Below are 19,504 nucleotides of genomic sequence, written 5' to 3'. Positions count from 1 at the left end.
CCCCCGCCCCCCTTCCCAACCCAAGGAGTCCGTCACGCGTAATCATTCAGAGTAGATATAATTCTTCGTCTCTCTCCTGGAAGTAAATCTCGATTGCAACTTGGAACATGTAGTTTAGGGAGTTTGAGGTAGAATTAATTAACATGAATTAGAATTATAATTTCAATTTATTCTGTTATACTAATAAATATTATATAATTTTCAATTTATAGGGATCATTCTACTATCTACCATAATATTAGTAGCATATCCGACTTATTTCTGAGGTGTGGGAGCAGTTGACCAGAGCTTGAGACTTTTTTAATTATCAGGAGGAAGAGGGCAACAAACCGACAAAATAGGAGGACCGAGGGAGCATGGGGTACCGCACTCCATATTAAAGGATCAATCATGCACATGGAGCGCTATCAAAAGTTTGTAAGATTCATTAAATATTCGATAATTCAATGGTGCTACTATACGACACTTCTTTTTTTTCATGTCCACAGGCATAGGAGCTTGACCGACCACCAACAACTAAACATCCATGGATGCAATAGTGATTCTTCAATAACTATTGACATATCAATTTAAGTAAAAAAAAAAGGTGATTTCACACTTTTTTTGTAGATGGTCAATGTAAAATGTCGATTAATCATTAGTTTTAATTATATAGGAGGAGTGGTAGCACATTCAAGACATGTAGAGCCATAGGTAGAACTAAAGCCAACATCTACTAGTTATGGTAATCAGTCTACCACTGCATAGTCTGATTTTGAGATGTGGATGCATACAATAGGGAAAAAGAGTACAAGAATTCAGGCTTTTTCCAACTGCCACAATACGTCAGTTATTACAAGAAAAATTGTCACTTTTAATATTACTGATGGTTTAACACCAATATTCTGACGGAAACACTTGTCATTAATTCTAAGCCTGATCGATATTCTGACGGTATAAAAGTATCAACAGTTATCTAACAATTTTATGTTGTAACTTTTATCAAGAAAATTCGAGTCACCTGTAATCGTCGGTTCGTATGACCGACAGTTTTTTCGTAGGTAATAGTGAAGATATGCACGCCGAAAAAAGTGTCCCACCTTCCCATGTTTAATCACAAACTCTAATACCTTAAAATTCATAAAATTCAAACCTTGACCTAATTAATAAGACAAGTTAATTCCAAGTTGGAAAAAAAAAAACCCATAGCTTGACATCTCAAATCAACACAGCCTATCACATCCCTTAACAAAATTTTTAGGTTGCATTCATAAAGCTTTAATGAAACGCCAGCCCACAGTCATTAAAAAGTAGCAAGAAGATAAGAACACTTGCCATGAGAGATTGACAAAAGTTGGTGAGTTAGAGAAGACAGTAGCAGTTGATCTCACCCCTTTATATAATAGTGGAGGAAGACGATGCCTTTCTCCTGAACAGAAGAGAGATTTCAAACAAGTTTCGACTCCTATTCTCTTTTTGACTGCTGCCCCATAATAAAAAGTCCAATCTTTTCTTCTTTCACTGAGACAAAAGTAAAACAAAGAACTAAGCTTCGGCTAAAAGGCAAGATTTTGTTCACTTCTCCCTTCATTTTCTACTTCATTCTCTTTCTTGATCCGTTGTGTACTGAAAGTTTGAATTATGATTGAATTGCTGTAATCATTTCGATCTCTCTTTACAGATCCATGGATTCAGAAGCAGTAGCTGGACGCTGGCTTTCGGAGACAACAGTAAGGCTTTCTTTAGATTTAACTTCTCGTTTTAAATTTGTATATATATGAGAAAAGGATGTTTTATTTCATATTTATTAAAGGGAATGCTGGATCCAAATTATCATCAGTGGGAACTGAGCTCACTGGACCATCTCCTATGGGATGACTTGGATAAAACGCTCTCATCTGAGAGCTTTTCCTTGAACCTTACTGCTACAAGCAAAGCACACAGCTGCGGCTCATCCATCGACTCCTGTGGAGCCATGGCGGCCACTGAAAGCTCGAAGAAGGTCCCGAAAACATCGTCAGTGAGCATGCTCTCTTTCGGAAGAGAGACGTCGGAGCTGTACAAGGACCTGGTTATAGGAGCTGCGAATCCATCGATTGGCTTGAAGAGAAGCTATGAAGCCATGGCGGCTGCTTCGCAGGGGAAGAAGAAGGAAGCAGGGGTCTTGGTGCAGAGGCCTAATTCTTCACACAACCAGGATCATATTTTAGCTGAGAGGAAGAGGAGGGAGAAGTTGAGCCAGAGATTTATAGCTCTTTCAGCCATTGTTCCTGGCCTCAAGAAGGTACTGAGTTCTCTCTGTTTATTTCTTAAAGTGCAAGGATAATTTCTAACTCTTAATTTAAAACCTGACAGATGGACAAAGCATCAGTGTTAGGGGATGCAATAAAGTACCTAAAAACACTACAAGACAAAGTAAGAACTCTAGAGGAGCAAGCAGCCAAGAGAACAGTTGAGACTGCTGTTCTCGTGAAGAAATCTCACATCTCTGCCGAAGAAGAAAACGAGGCTTCTTCCTCCGATGAGAACTTCGCCGGAGATGGATCTCGGCTGCCTGAGATTGAAGTTAAGCTCTCAGGAAAGTCATTGCTGATCAAAATCCACTGCGAGAATATAAGGGGAGTGCTGGTTCGAGCGCTTTTAGAGATCCAAAAACTTCAACTTGCGTTGGTGAGCGTCAGTTCGGTGGCTTTTGCGGCGTCGTCTCTTGATATCACAGTGATGGCTCAGGTGGCATTTCGTCGAACACCTATAATTTGAGATTATTTATTTTATGTTGTTAATGTTATATTTTGATATGAAAAAGAGATATTTTAAAATACAAAATTCAAATTGTTTACTATGTATAAAGTTAAAATTATTCTCTCTCTTTTTTTAACAATATTTTAGTTCCAATGAAAGTTTCAATGATTTGATGATGACATGGTACATCTAAAGTAGAACATATTAAGAACATGATAACATGTATTGTACTGCGCCATCAAGCCTTTATCTGTACGTAATATTTTCTCATAATTAAAATGAGCTCGACTAGCACTTCAGTCCCCCTTAAGCTGCATACTGTCCATGCACAACAAAGTTGCATAAACAAAGATGCTATTACAAATTCTTGATAGGAGCTTCTTTTAAGAAAAATTGAAGGACTAGAGACTAAAATCTAAATATTTATATTTGCATGCTTGGTAATCAAATTTTTAGCATGTCATTAGAAATACAATCATTAGTAGTTTTTCAAAAGTGAAAGCATATTTATATGACATTAAATTTTTATTAAACACATACGTCAAGGTGATGAGGATTTCCAAACAAAATTTTCTGAGGAACTCTTTAAACTATTTCAATCTGACTTAGTTCAGAAAGTTATGGTTCTTACATTAACTTATTTTTCAGTATCATTGGCACAAAAATTAAGAAAAAAGATATAATTTTGTTATGTTTTAGATTATTGTGAAGAAAAATAATTAGGTCGTAGCAATCAAGGGATTCAACTTTTGGATTTTACTGAATTTTTTTGCTTATTTTTGAATTTGTTTGCAGATTGAGGATGGGTTTTCTATGACAGTGAAGGATCTGGTGAGGAAGTTAAGTTCAGCCTTCAGACTGTTCGATTGAAAGCAGCACAAGCTTAGTTATTTTGACTTTTTATGTGCTGAGTTAATTTTCTCAATTTTCTTTCTTTTTTTTTTTAATTTTTCTTCTAGTCTTTTTTATATCATTAGTCTACGAAGTAGAAATTTGTGGCTAATGGTTGATTAGACTTTGCTTTTAGACTTTTTTAGGGTTTGTTGCTTTTGAAACGAGGCCATCAATGAATCTCCTCTCCATAGTAAAAAATAAGTAGAGCTAAGTGTGTATTTAAATATGTAATATTGTATATTATTATGTATTATTATGCATAATTTTCAATATACCATAATCCACAAAAATATAAAATAATACATATTGAAATGCATGTAGCTCTATCATAGTTAATAACTATCTCTCCTTGAGAAGAAGATCAGGCCATCACTTGCTTCGGTATTTTATTGTTTCCAATCTCCACACACTTCTTTTTAACCTTTGATCTCTATCTTTACTCTTTTTTGCATGGTAAACCTTGATGACCATGTTGTGAGGAGAGAAGAGCTTGCCATGTTAGTCGGTTTGGGGACCTAAATGTTAAGATTGGGAAAGTTGATGTCATCTAGATGTGTTTTTTGATTGATTATCTAGTGAGCTAAAGGCGTACATTAATGTATTAATATGTATTTTATTATGAGTTATGACATGCAACATATTTAAAATATTTTGAATATGTTATAATACATAATACATAATTCATAATCATCTCCCTATATGAGCATTACACACATAATAATCATTTGATTTTTTTTCTTTCCCAATAAATGACCTCTTTTTTCATTTCTTTTTCCTCTATCAACTACTCACCTTTCTAAAACTTGAAATGATGGGGAGAAATATCCAAATGTTGGCTTTCTTTAGTTTAGAGAGAGGATTTTTTTTCTTTCCCAATAAATGGCCTCTTTTTTCATTTCTTTTTCCTCTATCAGCTACTCACCTTTCTAGAACTTGAAATGATGGGGAGAAATATCCAAATGTTGGCTTTCTTTAGTTTAGAGAGAGAGGGAGAGAGACATTGAGGCCTATCATTTCATAAGTTTTAATTGTTGTTCCCTTTTTTTAAGTGATGAGTTTGTGTTTTTTTTTTTGTCACTTGTTTTAAGAAAATGTAAGAGGCTCCCCCTCCTTTTATTTGTCGTTAATTTGAATAATAAATATCGAAATAAGTTATAATGTCTTATTCAGTGTAAACATTTACTTTTTGGGTATCTATTTGTGAATAATTTTCACATCATATTGGCTCCTACAATTATTTCTCATGCCTTTACCAGATCGATGCCTAACAAGTTAATCCGGCAGAACCAAAGAACAGCCGAGCAACATACTCATATGTATAAAATGCCTATAATATTTTGTACAACCAACATTAAAATATGGATAGAAAAGTCATAATTTTTGCATGACATAGCTAAAGAGATGGATTACACGTCTAAAAATGGACATATTGCATCAACCTTGAATAGCATGAAACAAACAGAAGTAAATAGTAACATTGAGATTTTATTCTTTTTAACTATTTATTAAATATTCTTTGAAAATCATATTTTGCTAAGATCTCTATGAAAATGACAATTAATCAGCCCATGGTCCAAGGAAATATTCCAGATGTTTTTTTTTTCAGAAACAGACAAAAACTTATATACTGCAAATCGTGAAGCTTTTTGTTTAGTCATTTTGGATTATGTGACATGATCTTCTGCATTACTAAACAAAATGTAAACTTTATATATATATTAATAGTTATCTGACAGCTCAAGATTAACATAATGGGAAGCTGGTTTGGTTGGTGAAGTTGAGATATCATTAATGAATTGTCCATTAATTGTGACAACTTGATGAAGACACATTATGTACTTATCTTTTTATTAATCTCTTTGACACTAACAAATTATTTACTTAGAGAAAGGGCCGTTGGTAAATTGGTTTTGAGCCGGGCTTGTCTTCTAGAAGTCGTCATGAGTTTGCTTAAATTGAGTTATTCGGATGCCTTTCAGCTCGAAACTAGCTCGATCCACTCAAAATTTAAATGAGCTGGCTCAAATTGAAAAACTCAAGCTGAACATTACATAACTCTGAATTTTTTAAACGTACATACTATGTCAATCTTATCATACTATATATATATATATATAATTGGTAAGATCTTGATATATTATGATAAACATCGTTGCTTATCCTATAAAATTATTTATCCATAATTGGAAGTAGAGATTACACCCTAGCATGAATAATTAACCTATAATTAGATAAAACTGCCCTTGAGATGAACTAATCAATTAGATTTGACATGGGCATATCCGAGTGGTTGATGATGGTACAATAGCTAGTTATGTCTCAAATGAACTATTTGATTAGATATGGTATCATGGGAGATGATCTCACCATTGCATTGGTGATGATTGATTTTAGTAATTTCAATGGTCAAATTAAGGGGCTAGGGTTAAATTATAAAAAAATAAAAACTTCATTAGTTCATCACCATTCTAATAAAAAAAGAAAATAATAATAAGAATAATATCTAATTTATTTATTCATTTTCTTACGTCAAAATATTTTGACACAAAACAAAAAATATTTTTACCTCAAAATTTTATGACAGAAATATTAGTTCCTGATTTGAAGTAGCGCGAAATAAATTTTAGTATTTGATGTAGCTTTTGAGTCCATTTTGCGTTCAGTAATTCGACGCAAATTGTACTCTTAAAACGAAACGTAAAGCGGAGTTGAGTAATTTGCATCGAATTTGAGTTGAATAAAGAGACAAAAAAGCCTTATTGAAAAGTCTCGAATTATTTAGGCGCAAGAATAAAACGTAAAATATGATGTAAATAAGACGAATTCTGCCTTACTTAAGTGCATTCAAAATATCTGACGCAAAAAACCTAAAATACTACTCCCGCCCGCCAATCATCATTGTTCTTTTCTGCCCCTCTACTTCTTCTTCATGAAGCCCGCGCTCTCCTCCCTCTCCCTCCCGGTTTTACTCAAAACCATCGCTGTCGTCAACAAAACATCACGATGCAGTCACCATTAGAGCTAGCTAGGAAAGCAACAATGGTACGTGGCTTATAGAGGCACATCAAAACTCCTGTATTTCTCATCCTTCAAATTCACTCCAATCAGAATACATTGAGAAAGGTATGTATCCTACTATATGTATATGCCTAATTATAGGTAAGTAATTTAGGGATTGACTTTAAATTTAAGTTCTTTTTTTCTTGCTTTAGTTATGAATGTTCTTACCAAACATTTACAATCGAATGCACCTTGGTGTATGTTTTTTTGTTGATTATATCGTTCTAGTGGATAACATTATAGAGAGTTCATGAAAAACTTGAATTATGTATGTCAACCGTAGAGTTTAAAGGCTTTCGTTTGAGTAAATCTAAACTAAATATATTAAATGCAATTTTAGTAGTAGTGGATCTAGTGGCGCATTATAACAATGGATGGTCAAGTCGTTAAAAGGAATGAACAATTTAGTAATGTCAAATCTATTGTCAAAAACGATGGTGGTATAGATGGGGATGTTATTAGTAAAATTAAAGTTGGATGGTTGAAATGAAGAAATGCATAAGAGCTATTATGTGATAGTAAAGTACCACTTAGACTTGAACATAGATTTTATAAGACTGTGGTGAGGCCTGCAATGGTTTATGGTGCAGAATGTTAGCCTATAAAAGAAGCATAAAAGTAAGTTTAGCCTTATGTTAAGGTGGATGAGCGGCTTTATACTTAGAGACAAAATTCGAAATGCATATATCCATGAAATAGTTAAAGCTCCAATGGCATAGAAGATTAGAGAGTGTCCCCTTAGATTGTTTGGTCGCATCAAACATTGACTAATTGATGACCTAATTACGAGAGTAGATGTTTCATATTTGACTTATGTTAAGAAAGGTGGAGGTTATCCTAAAAAGACTTGTGAATGTTGTATAAAAATGATCTTAATATAGTAGAATAATGAAAGTATGACACTCAATATGACACAATGGAGAAAAACAATTCATTTAGCCAACCCCACTTAGTGCGGGACAAAAACTTGTTGTTGTTGTTGTAGGTAAGGAATTCAAACACAGTCATAGTACGTAGAGTCGATGGAAATAAAAGGCAAAAAAATATGGCGGATTATTTCGACGCTACATAAACGAAAAACATATTACTGACCCCATTTTAACTGCGAAAAAAATGAACACAAATCCGACGATATCCCTTGAATACCGTCGACATGAACATTGATAATGTAAGACTTTGGCTCCAGCAATTACATAAATTGTATGTTATATTATGCCTACTGCAATTACGAGGGAGATCATCATCTATATGTGTAATGTATATTAATTGGTTTATTTCAACTAAGCCATAGCACTTTTCATTTTTTTTATTTCGAGTTTTTCACATAAAAAAATTTGGGCATTTTTATCTCTCTTTTCCACATATTCATACGAAGTTATGATGTCAAACTCTCTCTATCATGTATATTTTTTACTTAATTTTAAATTATTTTTATAACAATGAATAAAATCACGCATAACAAGGCATGCCTTGCGGACAACCAACAAGCAAATCATGAAATAAATTCGGGCAATCCTTAAGAGAATTATTATCTCGAGAACTATGATTAATTAGTAAATATATCATTTCATTAATTTATTTCCTTAAATCAGTAAGATACTCTCCAACCCCGTTTAAATGTAATTAAATGGTTTGTTTATTATATTATTGAAAGTTTACAGTGTGTGTGGTTGGGGAAGAACAATGTTGTCTGTCCCTTCTCTTATAATTGATTAGTAGTATTTCGAGTCAAAACGGGCCAAACACGAACGAACAAATATTTGTTCGTGTTCGGCTCGTTAACTTAAGCTGTGAAAATTTAAAATATTATGAATAGTTGAGGTTCTCATAATCATTTTTTTATATTTAGCATACCATATATAAATCTTAGGAATAAATGAGAAAAGTATTCTTTCATACATATAAATAAATCACTTTGGACTTTGTAAAAGTGAAATGCATCTTTCCTGAATAGGTGAAGGAGTTAGATATGTAAATACAAATATAAAAATTGACTGGTATTTATGTAAATCTTCCTAATTTTTAGGAGTTTAGAGATCCTCTCCCATTACAATAATTTACCATTTTAATCTATCAGAATTGCCTTAATGGATGATTGATATTTAATCCATCAATTTTAAATATAGAAAAATTTAAAAGTTAACTGGCAAAAATAATTGTAAGAATAGCTGGAAAATGAAACAAAGCTATAAATTACACAATGCGCCTTTCCAAGTTGCCATGTGCATGTTCCTGCCTAGAAAATTAAGGGATGAAACCGATACAGACTGCAAGGCCTCATGGTTAAATCTGTAAAAAAAAAAGAGGAAAAAAGGAGGGGAAGATTTGCATGCGTGCCACACAATTCTTAGGTATTTATATCTCTAACATTTAAAATTTGAAATTTATAAAATTTTTGTGGCATAGATTTATGCATGAAAAGATATATTTCTCTTTTAAAAAGTTAATAATAAGGACATAAATCCTAAAGTTTCAATTTTTATTTATAATAGTTTGGTTTATATATCAAAAAAACTGCTAGCACTAATCCTAATGAGATTTGATTGACCTGAAAAAAAAAAAGAGTACAATAAAGGAGGGCCCATCGACAGAAAAACATGAGGCACATTTGTTTGACGAAGCGAAATTGTCAAGCCAAAGCCAGTAATGCCAAAGCCGGATGAATCATGAGATTGATTTGAGACATGTGGAAGATAAATGAATGAGTCATTCAGATAAGACAAGCAAAAAGACTTTCGGGCCAACTATTACATGAGAGTCAATCTAAGGCAAATTTGGTTCCTTAGCATCTCCAACCATCCTGAGAATGCCCAATGGCTTCTCATCAAAGGTAAAAAATTGACAGTCAGACCATAAATAGCGGTTGACTCATATAAATCAAGATTGTGGATCGAGCAAATCTTAGTCGACCGAGCGGATCCAAGTCGGTCGAGCTAAGCTTGCCGAATTGAAGCCAATTAAGTTTAGCTGGTCGAGCCAGAGAAAACAACTGGACAATAAGCTCATAAATGTATAATACCAAAAATATCTAATACATCCCCTTTGAAACTAAGGTAAATATATAACATTATCACATTTATCCTCTCCGCTATAAATATGGAGATCATTTTAAAAATTAGATACAATTGACATGTCTTGTTCTGTTCATTAATGTCCACTTCTCTATACCTCTCTCTTTTCCTTTACATTCTATTCCTTTAGTGTGATTCAAAGACAAATAAGATTCAACATGGTGTTTTAAATTTATGCAAGAAAATGTGCATTTCACATTTAAAAAGGATAATAATGATATTTTTTTATGGATCATATAAACGTGAGTGCTATGCATGAATATTAGGGGGTGTTTTGTAGCACCCATTTCATATGATTTATGTTAAACTCATCATACATATTTAATTGGATTTAACTTTAACTAAACCAAACACTATTCCGGGTTTAACTACATATGGATTTGATAAGTTCAGATTTACCGGATTTACTAAATCCCATTTTAACTTAAATCCTGTTGTAGTCGAACACTGTAAGAAGAAGAGAGGGATGAAAAAAAGAAGGAAGGATAGACAGAAGGAAAACATAACAAGTGTTATTCCAGTGCACAATAAGCCACCACTACATAAAAACTTATAGGTCATAGCTAGCAACCTAAGATGGAAAAAAATGTGGAATATTACATATGCCATTTTTGTATAGAAGAAATAAACTAAAGCCTACCATGCATAAATGGTTAGTCATGTTTGCTATTACCCCCCCAAACTAATAATATCCGTGGGAGATATTATTACTTTGTTCCTGAGAATGTAAAACCACAAAGTAGGAAGAGCCTTAGTAATTATATATTCTAGCTGACCACTGATGGCAAGAACTGTAACGTGATTTCTTTAGACTGAATATGATCACGAATAAAATGATACTCGATTTCAATATACTTGGTTTGCACATGAAAATTGGGGTTCTAAACTATGACCATAGTAGAGATGTTATCACAGTAATTTGTAGTGAGTTGAGGGCTGACGACTTGAAACTCTTGAAGAAGCATCCGTAGCCATATAACTTAGGTCACCACTGAGGCTATCGCCTGATATTCAGCTTCAGATGAAGACCTCACCAATGTGGGTTAATTTTTAACATAGAGAATGTTAGTATCGATAGAGGTGCAGTTGCCGGTGATTGATCATCGATCATTCATATCACTAGCCCAGCTTGCATTGACATAGGCATGAAGATTAAAGTAACCAGATTGAAACGGCAATCCAAAATCAGCAGTGCCATGGAGATAACATAGAAGATGCTTAAGTTTTTAGAAGTGAGATTGAAGCAGTTGTTGAAGATGCCGAGAATAAATTTCAATGCTACCAAGATACCCGGTCTGGCTAGAGTAAGATATTGTAAGAAACCACTAAGTTGTCGATATATTGAATGAGTAGAGGAGTGCAGAGGAGTCATCAACACTCTTGGTAGCGACAGTTTGAGGGGTGGGAGCTGGTTTACAGGTTTTCATGCCCGCACGACGTAGAATTTCAGAGACATAGCTAGTCTGAGTGAGATGGTAACTATATGGTGTATGAGTATTGTTGATCACAAGGAAGTGTTAGCGCTGGCGTGGAGTTCGGTCCACCCAACTCGCGAACTCCCGCTCCCGTCTCTTCTTCTATTTTCGTGAAACGACGCTTCAGATCGCGAATGATCACACCTCTTCACAAATAATCATTTCTTGCTTTCTTTTTTGCGAAGAGAAGCATCTCTTCGCCAGAAACCGTTCCCGCCTCCTCTATTTCGCCAAGAGAAGCATCCCTTCGCTCCCTTCTCTTTGTGATAAAAAGAGAGGCTCTCCTTCATATCTGGAAGACAAAAGAAGTCACGATTTTTTTTTTTAGGTTTCCTAGGGATAGAGAAAGAGTTCTTCGGGTTTCCACGGGACAGTGGAAGAGAAGAAGTGCAAGAAGGAGTAGTTTCTTGCGGTAGAAGGAAGAAGAAAAATATTGTTCTCCCTAGGCTTCTTCTTGGTGGCTTGTGGCAGAAGATAAATTGAGTTTATTTCTCTTGTAGGTTTGTCTTCTTCGGTGTATCTCGGTGTAGAGTTTTCTTCGGTATATCTCGGTGTATAGAGTGAAGAACAGAGAGAGAAGAAGAGAGAGAGCAACGAAGAGTGAGAGATTCCTCTTGTAAGTCGAGGTGATCGACTGGTGTAAATTTGTAAATTTCCTCAAGTAGTAAAATCCTCTGCAACTCCGTGGACGTAGGTAATTTGTCGAACCACGTAAATTTGTGTGTTCTTTTCTGGTGTAATTTTTTCTCGTTCTATTTTTCGCTTCGTCGATCATTCTTCTGTTTGATTTATATATATATGTGACATCAACTGCTCTGGTATATATATTTCGTAACAGGAAGGTCATAAATGACTCTGAAAATTTCATTGAGAAGTATTGTGGAGTTTCTTTTGAAAGTGTTATATCACGCCGATGTAATTGCCTATTAGGAGAATATCGTCTACATAGAGAAGAAGATTAAGTAGGTGAGAATTATGATGATAAATGTAAAGGCATGGGTCTGCCGCACTTGTGATCAAACCGAATTTAAGTAACTGAGTGGTAAAGGTAGCATTCCACTTCCTTGGAGCTTGTTTCAGACCGTAGATCGATTTTTGTTTTAGACACACATGAGAGGGGGTAGACGGAGCCTTGATATATAATGTTTCTTGTAGTTGACCATATAGAAAGGCATTGGAGACATCCATCTAGAAGACAAACCATTTATGGTGAAGTGTAAGAATAAGAAGGAGCCGAAAGTAAGAACTTTTTTCTAAGGGACTGAAGGTAAAGATTGTCTATGACTTTTAGCAGACGTGCAAGTGATACATTTATCAGTGGAAATATGTATGTTAAGAGACTTATTTAAGAACCTCAGAATGTGGTTGATCGAGTCTTTGATGCCATTTATTTGCTGTCCTGACTCGAGCAGTTAAAGCATCTTGAATGTGAACAGAATATAGTCCTTGCTTGTTGCTTCCTTCAAGAATTTCCTTGTTCGTTGTAAGATCCTTGATTTGATACCCATTAGGATCAAATGAAATAGAGCATTTATTATCAACAACAAAATTGTGAACAGATATCAGATTATGGAACAAATAAACCTTTCGGAATAAGAAGAGATGAACCTTTTTTCTTATTTGTGCTTGTTGAGTGCTATATATATACTCTGGATAGAAGAGATAAACCTTTCGGAATAAGAGACAATGAAAACACATTGATTATTTCTTTCATGTAATAATTGTTAAGTGCAGGAATTGAGGCTCCAACCCATGATCTCATTGTTAAAAATAGAGTCATGAATCATACGGCCAAAGGCCTGATTCACATATTATCAAATTTATCCTGATTAAATATATAAGAATATGATTTCTCTCTGATTTTGAAATTTGAACCAAAATATCACTCCAAACAACAAACATTTTAGTGCAAGGAACATCAATAAAGAGTTCGAAAGCATAAATTTGGAGAACATGCATTAAAACATAAATTTACAGTGAGCAAAATTTAATCACAATTTTTTCATAATAAATTTAAAAAATTTATCTATATTAAGCTAATTCTCATCCTGTTGCTCTTCTTTTTGGCTCTACTAAGCTTGGATGGATGCAACATTTAGAAATCAACAAATATTTTTTTGTTTGATGTTGGTTTTCAAAAAGTATGGCCATTTCGGGTTGCTTGTAAGATAACAAAAAAATAAGTACCTAAATACAACTATCTATGGTGGCAGTCTGAAACCTAACCCAATGAAAAAATTAGCCATCTCAAATAGACCCATATTGTCTTAATGATACATTTTTTAACAAAAAATTCCTTTGTCTTTTTATGCACTATTTGAATAGTTTTATTAGTTATTATATGCCCTATTTGAATTAGATGCATACCATACCATATAATTTTTAAAGCATTTACATATCTAACGTGTAGACACGCATTTAAACTATTCGTTTGCAATTGCTTTAAATACATTAGTTATAACGTCAGTATTGGGGATATAACGTCGCTGTTTTCTGTCAGACATCTTGGTAGAAACATTAAATTCATATCTTAGGTATTATATATATATATATATATATACATCTCAAAATAAATTGAAGTTTTATTTCTATATGTATGATCGTCTCATCAAAGAGGCAATTACAGATTGATAATGTCCACCCCATACTTCTTGGTGGAAGATTCATCTCTTCTCTCTTCCATTATAAGCAGTTCTTTAAGCCTATGCCGACATCAAAAGCTGGAAGAAGATGAAAAACTTAATCTGTGAGGTAATGAATCCCATTTCTATCTATTCTGCTACTTTGGTGAGACAATCTTGTAAACAGAAAAAAACAATTAGGTAAGAATAACCTGCACGAATTTTAAAAAAATTAAATTTATTTTCAGATCGATCTGTGTCTGTGTCTATATATATATATATATATGTATATTTAAATTTCTTTTGAGATGTTTACATAAGTATCTTAACACTTAAACTATATAATAACATACTTAAAGCGCAAATCTTTAGCATCATATTAAAAATATCTTTATAACTTACATTAAGAAAAAGAAATATACATTTTCATCCCATCAAAATATTATAATTATAATAATGAAAATTAGGTGTGTCAGATATGTAAGTATACAAAAAATGTGTGATGTATTTGCCGACAGATTTTCAAATGACTTCTCGGCAATAGTAATCTGGTAGTTAATTTTGAAATGGCTCTTGCTAAACTTTAAACTTATTAAATAATTATAACTTGCACTCAAACAGTTCAATTAAGCGATTGCTTAACAGAACATAATAATTATAATGTCTATTTCTTGCACATATTTTGCAGAAACATTAAATTAATATATACATATACCTTACAGATAATAATAATAAAGTTTAAACTTAATATGTCTCTTATTATACACATTAAAAAAATAATAATAATAAAGTTTAAACTTTGTGCTGGTTATCCTCTGCTAAGTTTCATTCTTATATATATATATGATCGTCCCATCAAAGAAGCAAAATCATTAGTGATCATAGAAATGGGATCCATTGCCTTAGAGATTAAGTCTTTTCTTCTTCTACTTCTTCTTCCTGCTTTTGCTGCTGGCATAGTGTGGCAAGTCGTATGTTTAAAGAGCTACTTAAAATGGAAGAGAAAAGGGATGAATCTTCCACCAGGAAGCATGGGGTGGACATTATCAATCTGGGAGAACTTCTCTTTCCTTAAGCCCTCACCCTGCAACTCTCATGGAGATTTCGCTCAGCATAACATTCACAAGTAAGAATATTAATTATTTCCCTCCCCAAATAAAGAATAGTACACCTATATTAATCAAGATATGTTTTTTTTTTCTCTTTAATGTTAAAAGCTTATTAATATTAAAGCAGAGTGATATTGATTGTTATAATCATACCGATTTAATTAAATGTTGTAATGTAACTTTCACGTAGGTATGGCAAAATCTACAGAAGCCATATATTGGGAGAGCCGACTATCTTCTCCGCAGACGTTGACTTTCAACGCTTCGTCTTCCTCAATGAAGGGAAGCTCTTCGAGCAGCATGGCCCAAAGACACTCTCCCACATTTTGGGAAAGTCTTCGGTGCCCATAGTCAATGGAGAGTTGCATCACTATTTGAGGTCGCTCGCACTTAGCTTTGTCAGTATAGAAAAGCTTAAAACGCTCTTCATCTCTGATGTCGATCGGACGGTCATAGAAACGATGAAGGAGTGGAAGGAGAACACCCCCTTTCCCTTGAAAGAGGAAGCTTGCAAGGTTTATGATTGAAGATATATGCTCCTACAAATTGTTATATTTTTGACAATCATTTATGTATCACTCATGTTTCCTTAATTTGAGAAAATATTATGTCCGGATAATTGGATGTGTGGATGATGGTGATATTTTCTCCATTAACTTAATATGAACTACAACATGATTGAGTATATTGAATTTTTCTTATATATATAATAAATTGGCCATGATTTGTAGGTTACTTTCAATGTGATAGTGAAGAATGTGCTTAGCATGAGCCCCGGGGTCAAAGAGGCTGAAGAGCTACGAAAACAATACACATCTTTCATGAAAGGTCTACTTGCCATTCCTGTCTATTTTCCTGGAACAGCCTATTGGAAGGCAATTCAGGTATTTTTGTGCTTAAAAAATTCTAGCAATTAACAATTTAAAGTAAAAATATGAAGAGTCATAATCATCATCATTAGGGATGTTAATTTCGGTCCGTGGGCCAAACCTTTTTGGTCAAATTATGAGAAGGCTCGTAATCATCATCATTAGAGATGTCCAGCCTGAATAGATTGAACTTGAATCTAACCTGAATATTATACAGGTTAAAATTCTCAAATCGAACCCGACCCGCCTTCAACCCATCAACCAAAATCTGACTCATTTAACATGTTTAACAAAAGAATTATAATAGTTATTCAAGTTATCAAGTTAAAATTAGGTGAATTTCTATTCAAGTTAAAATTAGGTGAATTTCGAGTTAATTCTGGGTTGTCAGGTCGATTTTAAGTTAATTTAAGGTTGGCGGGTTATTTAGATTGGCGAATCGACACAAACCCAATTAGAAAAATTAAATGGGTTAGGATATTTAATCTGAACCCCACCCAACCAAAATATTTTTTTTAGTAGAGTTCGGGTCGAGTTAGCATGTTAGGTCAATTTTGGATACCCTTACTCATAATAAAATTAAATTTAAGTTTTTTTTTAATTGATAGAATGACTTCTAATTGTGCAGTCAAGAAAAGCTATTTTAAGCAAATTTGATCGTGTATTAGAGAAGAGGATCCAAGATAAAGAGATGATGACGGATGAGTTTGAGCAATGGGATTTCTTAGGTTACATTCTCCAAAATTCAAACCTTAATGTCGAGCAAATTGGCGATCTATTGCTCGGGTTAATCTTTGGAGGACACGAGACGACGACTACTTCCATTGTTTTGTCTATCTACTACCTCCATCAGTGCCCAATGGCTTTGGAGCAACTTAGGGTAAGTGCAAAGCTCAAATTCAATTATTGCTTAATTTACTATCATTATTTTCACCATTGAAAACTATATTTATTATCATTATTCTCATCATTGAAAAGTATTTAAATTTGATTTCATTTGTATGACCAAATAATTAGGAAGAGCATGTTGGCATAATTAAGAGTAACATGTTGGCATAATGAAGAATAAGATGGAAAGAGGAGCGGCAACAAGACTGACATGGGACGACTATAAGAAAATGAGCTTCACTCAATGCGTAAGTATCAATTTTAATTTTAGCAACTTAATTCTTTTATCATGTATTAATGGTCTAAACCCTTATTGCATAGCCCAAAGATTAATTCTCTTTTTATTCTAAACATTTATTTACTTATTTTATTTTGTTAAATATATAAAAATATTTTATTTCACATCAACATGCAGCAATCATCATATTTCTTCTAAACTATTTCAGTCATTATTTAATTATGATATTATTTTAATTTGTTGATTTGTGGAATTAGTCCAAGGATTGGAGAGTAATTAACTAAACTAACTTCGATTTATAAAGGTGATTAGCGAGTCACTGCGTCTGGGAAACATCATAAAGTTGATTAGGAAAAAGGCAAGCCCGGATATTCACTACAAAGGTATATATGTAAAGTGAAAATACGGAATATATCATATTTTGTGAAGAATCTTTTTAATGATTAATTACAGCCAATAATTAATCCAAATTAAATTTACTTAATTTAATTTATACCCTTGGTTTAATCAGGCTACGATATTCCAAGTGGATGGAGTGTGATTTTACTGCTTGTATCAGCCCATATGGACTCCTCGGTGTATGAAGATCCTGAAAAACTTGATCCCTGGAGATGGAAGGTATGTTAATTGAATCATGAAGAATGTATTTATCAAAAAAAGAAGGGGCTAAGATGCATAATCACTTCTTAATTTATTCAGAGGAATCCTCAAAGCACAGCATATATGCCATTTGGTGGAGGACTTAGAAAATGCCCAGGACAAGAACTAGCCAGAATGGAGACAGCCATATTTCTCCACCATTTTCTCCTCAACTTTGACTGGGAGGTGGCTGAGCCCGACCATCCGAAGGGCTCTGCAATTCTGCAGTTTTTTAAGGGCCTTCCTGTAAAAGTTCGTTGTCGACCACCCTCTTGGTTATTTAAATAATTTATAAATTTATTACATTTGAATTTTGCATCCGTTAATTCATGTGACAACATTATCATGCATTTAATTTCTACGTACTGTAACCATATGATAGAATAGTGGGGAGTAGTAGTGGGGAGTATAATAAGTCTGAACAGCGGAAATCAAACAAAGTAGAAGTGATGGAAGCCATGAGTGATGGACTGAGGTCCACCACAACTCTTATGGAATGGGAAGAAGAAGAAAAATCCTTATTATAGCTAGCATTAAATTGCTGATAAAACTCTTATTTAATTCTTTTTTGAAAAGCAATTGAGCGCTAACTGCAAAAAAAGAGGAACAAAATAAATTCTCAGTTTGGGAGAATTAATTGGTTAGACAGAACTATTAAAACTGCTGCCAAATATAAAAAAAAAATAAAATCTATCTTTTATATAATTTTTATAATCACAAAATATCATATAAAAAAGCAGCATTTATTATCATATTTTAATAGTCAAATTCATCTTTTATGTGATTTTATCTCTTGATTGTGGATTTGGTCCAATCATTTGGTTGAGTGATTAATGCAATTAATTTTGGTACATGAAAATGATTAATTAGTGAGTCATTTCATGTTAAAAATATCATAAAGATTTCTAGAAAGTCCATTCATTTGAATTTAATAAATCCTTTCATTTGAGCTTTATAACCTTCATTCTTTCATTACCAATAGTAGATAGAATATTACACGCACAAAAATTGAGCAAAACAACATAAATTAGCAATAACTATAAAAATTAGGAACAAAATAATACTAAGATTTAGCATATTTAATCGTTGCTATACAAGCAATATATCGTAGAAACTACCCTAAATATTTGCTGAAAAAAAGTGACGTTGATGAACTATAAGAAAATAAAATTTTATCTAATGAAACTGAGAGTACTAAAGAAACGCTTGATGTGAGACCACAAGCTTCTTCCTAAAGACTTGAGTCGAGTAAATAGACTCCACCTACGAGTTGAAGAGCTAACGATACAGTCATTCTTCTTTTCAAAGAAGACTCCTTCGCCGATCTCATTGCTCACTGCAGCTAACTTTTGTTGATCAATAGCATTGGTATTGGTAGAAGATGAGGCATCCATGATGTAAAAAGAGCCAACTATTAATTCGTTCTCCTTGGCAAATTTCATGTTCTTGAGTGACAAGTTGTTCTCTTTTAATGTCCTACTCACATTAGAGAGTAGATCGTGGCGGTCAGAAGTAAGTATCTCCATTTTTAGTCCCTACGCTCAATAACAAATATATATAGATATATATATTCAGCATGCAAAAAATATCATATTTCTATTGATCTAAAGTTATAAAAAAATCTTAAATACTCGAGATATTCTTCGTTCGACGGCAGCTACCAAACGTTGAAAAGTGTTATGTTTCTCCATCTCACTGAGAATTGTGGACCCATTCGTGTGCCGCACAAAATATTCCGGCATTGATAAAAATGTAAAACATAAATTCACAGATATAATTTACAATTTAAGTGTTACAAAAATATTAATCATGCGCACCTGAACTATCACATCATCTTCAGAGCAAATGGAGCCATGAAATATATCATAATTAAGATCCGTCAGAGTGCACACTACATCAAATATAAGCTTAGGTCGATC

At 33.4% G+C, this 19,504-nt stretch overlaps 2 protein-coding genes and 1 pseudogene across 2 annotated transcripts in view; 2 read left to right on the top strand and 1 right to left on the bottom strand.

The window, feature by feature from the left end:
* The window catches only part of LOC110039474 (transcription factor bHLH18-like), a 10,947-nt gene extending 7,356 nt beyond the window's left edge, over positions 1 to 3,591 (top strand). The window contains exons 2-5 of the mRNA XM_020744549.1: positions 1,661 to 1,714; positions 1,820 to 2,263; positions 2,335 to 2,709; positions 3,517 to 3,591. Of these exons, the coding sequence (XP_020600208.1) occupies positions 1,661 to 1,714; positions 1,820 to 2,263; positions 2,335 to 2,709; positions 3,517 to 3,591 (948 nt within the window). The remainder of the gene's footprint in view (positions 1 to 1,660; positions 1,715 to 1,819; positions 2,264 to 2,334; positions 2,710 to 3,516) is intronic.
* Positions 3,592 to 14,697: 11,106 nt separating this feature from the next.
* Positions 14,698 to 17,911, top strand: LOC110039093 (annotated as a pseudogene).
* A 1,499-nt stretch (positions 17,912 to 19,410) lies between these two features.
* LOC110039466 (ACT domain-containing protein ACR3-like) overlaps positions 19,411 to 19,504 on the bottom strand; it is a 1,312-nt gene continuing 1,218 nt past the window's right edge. The window contains exon 4 of the mRNA XM_020744538.1: positions 19,411 to 19,419. Within this exon, the coding sequence (XP_020600197.1) occupies positions 19,411 to 19,419 (9 nt within the window). The remainder of the gene's footprint in view (positions 19,420 to 19,504) is intronic.

This window comes from Phalaenopsis equestris, unplaced genomic scaffold (genome assembly GCF_001263595.1).
Source record: "Phalaenopsis equestris unplaced genomic scaffold, ASM126359v1 Scaffold000002, whole genome shotgun sequence".
In the NCBI taxonomy this organism is placed as follows: domain Eukaryota; kingdom Viridiplantae; phylum Streptophyta; class Magnoliopsida; order Asparagales; family Orchidaceae; genus Phalaenopsis; species Phalaenopsis equestris.
The sequence above is the reverse complement of the archived record's forward strand: the minus strand, read 5'-3'. Positions and strand labels throughout refer to the sequence as shown.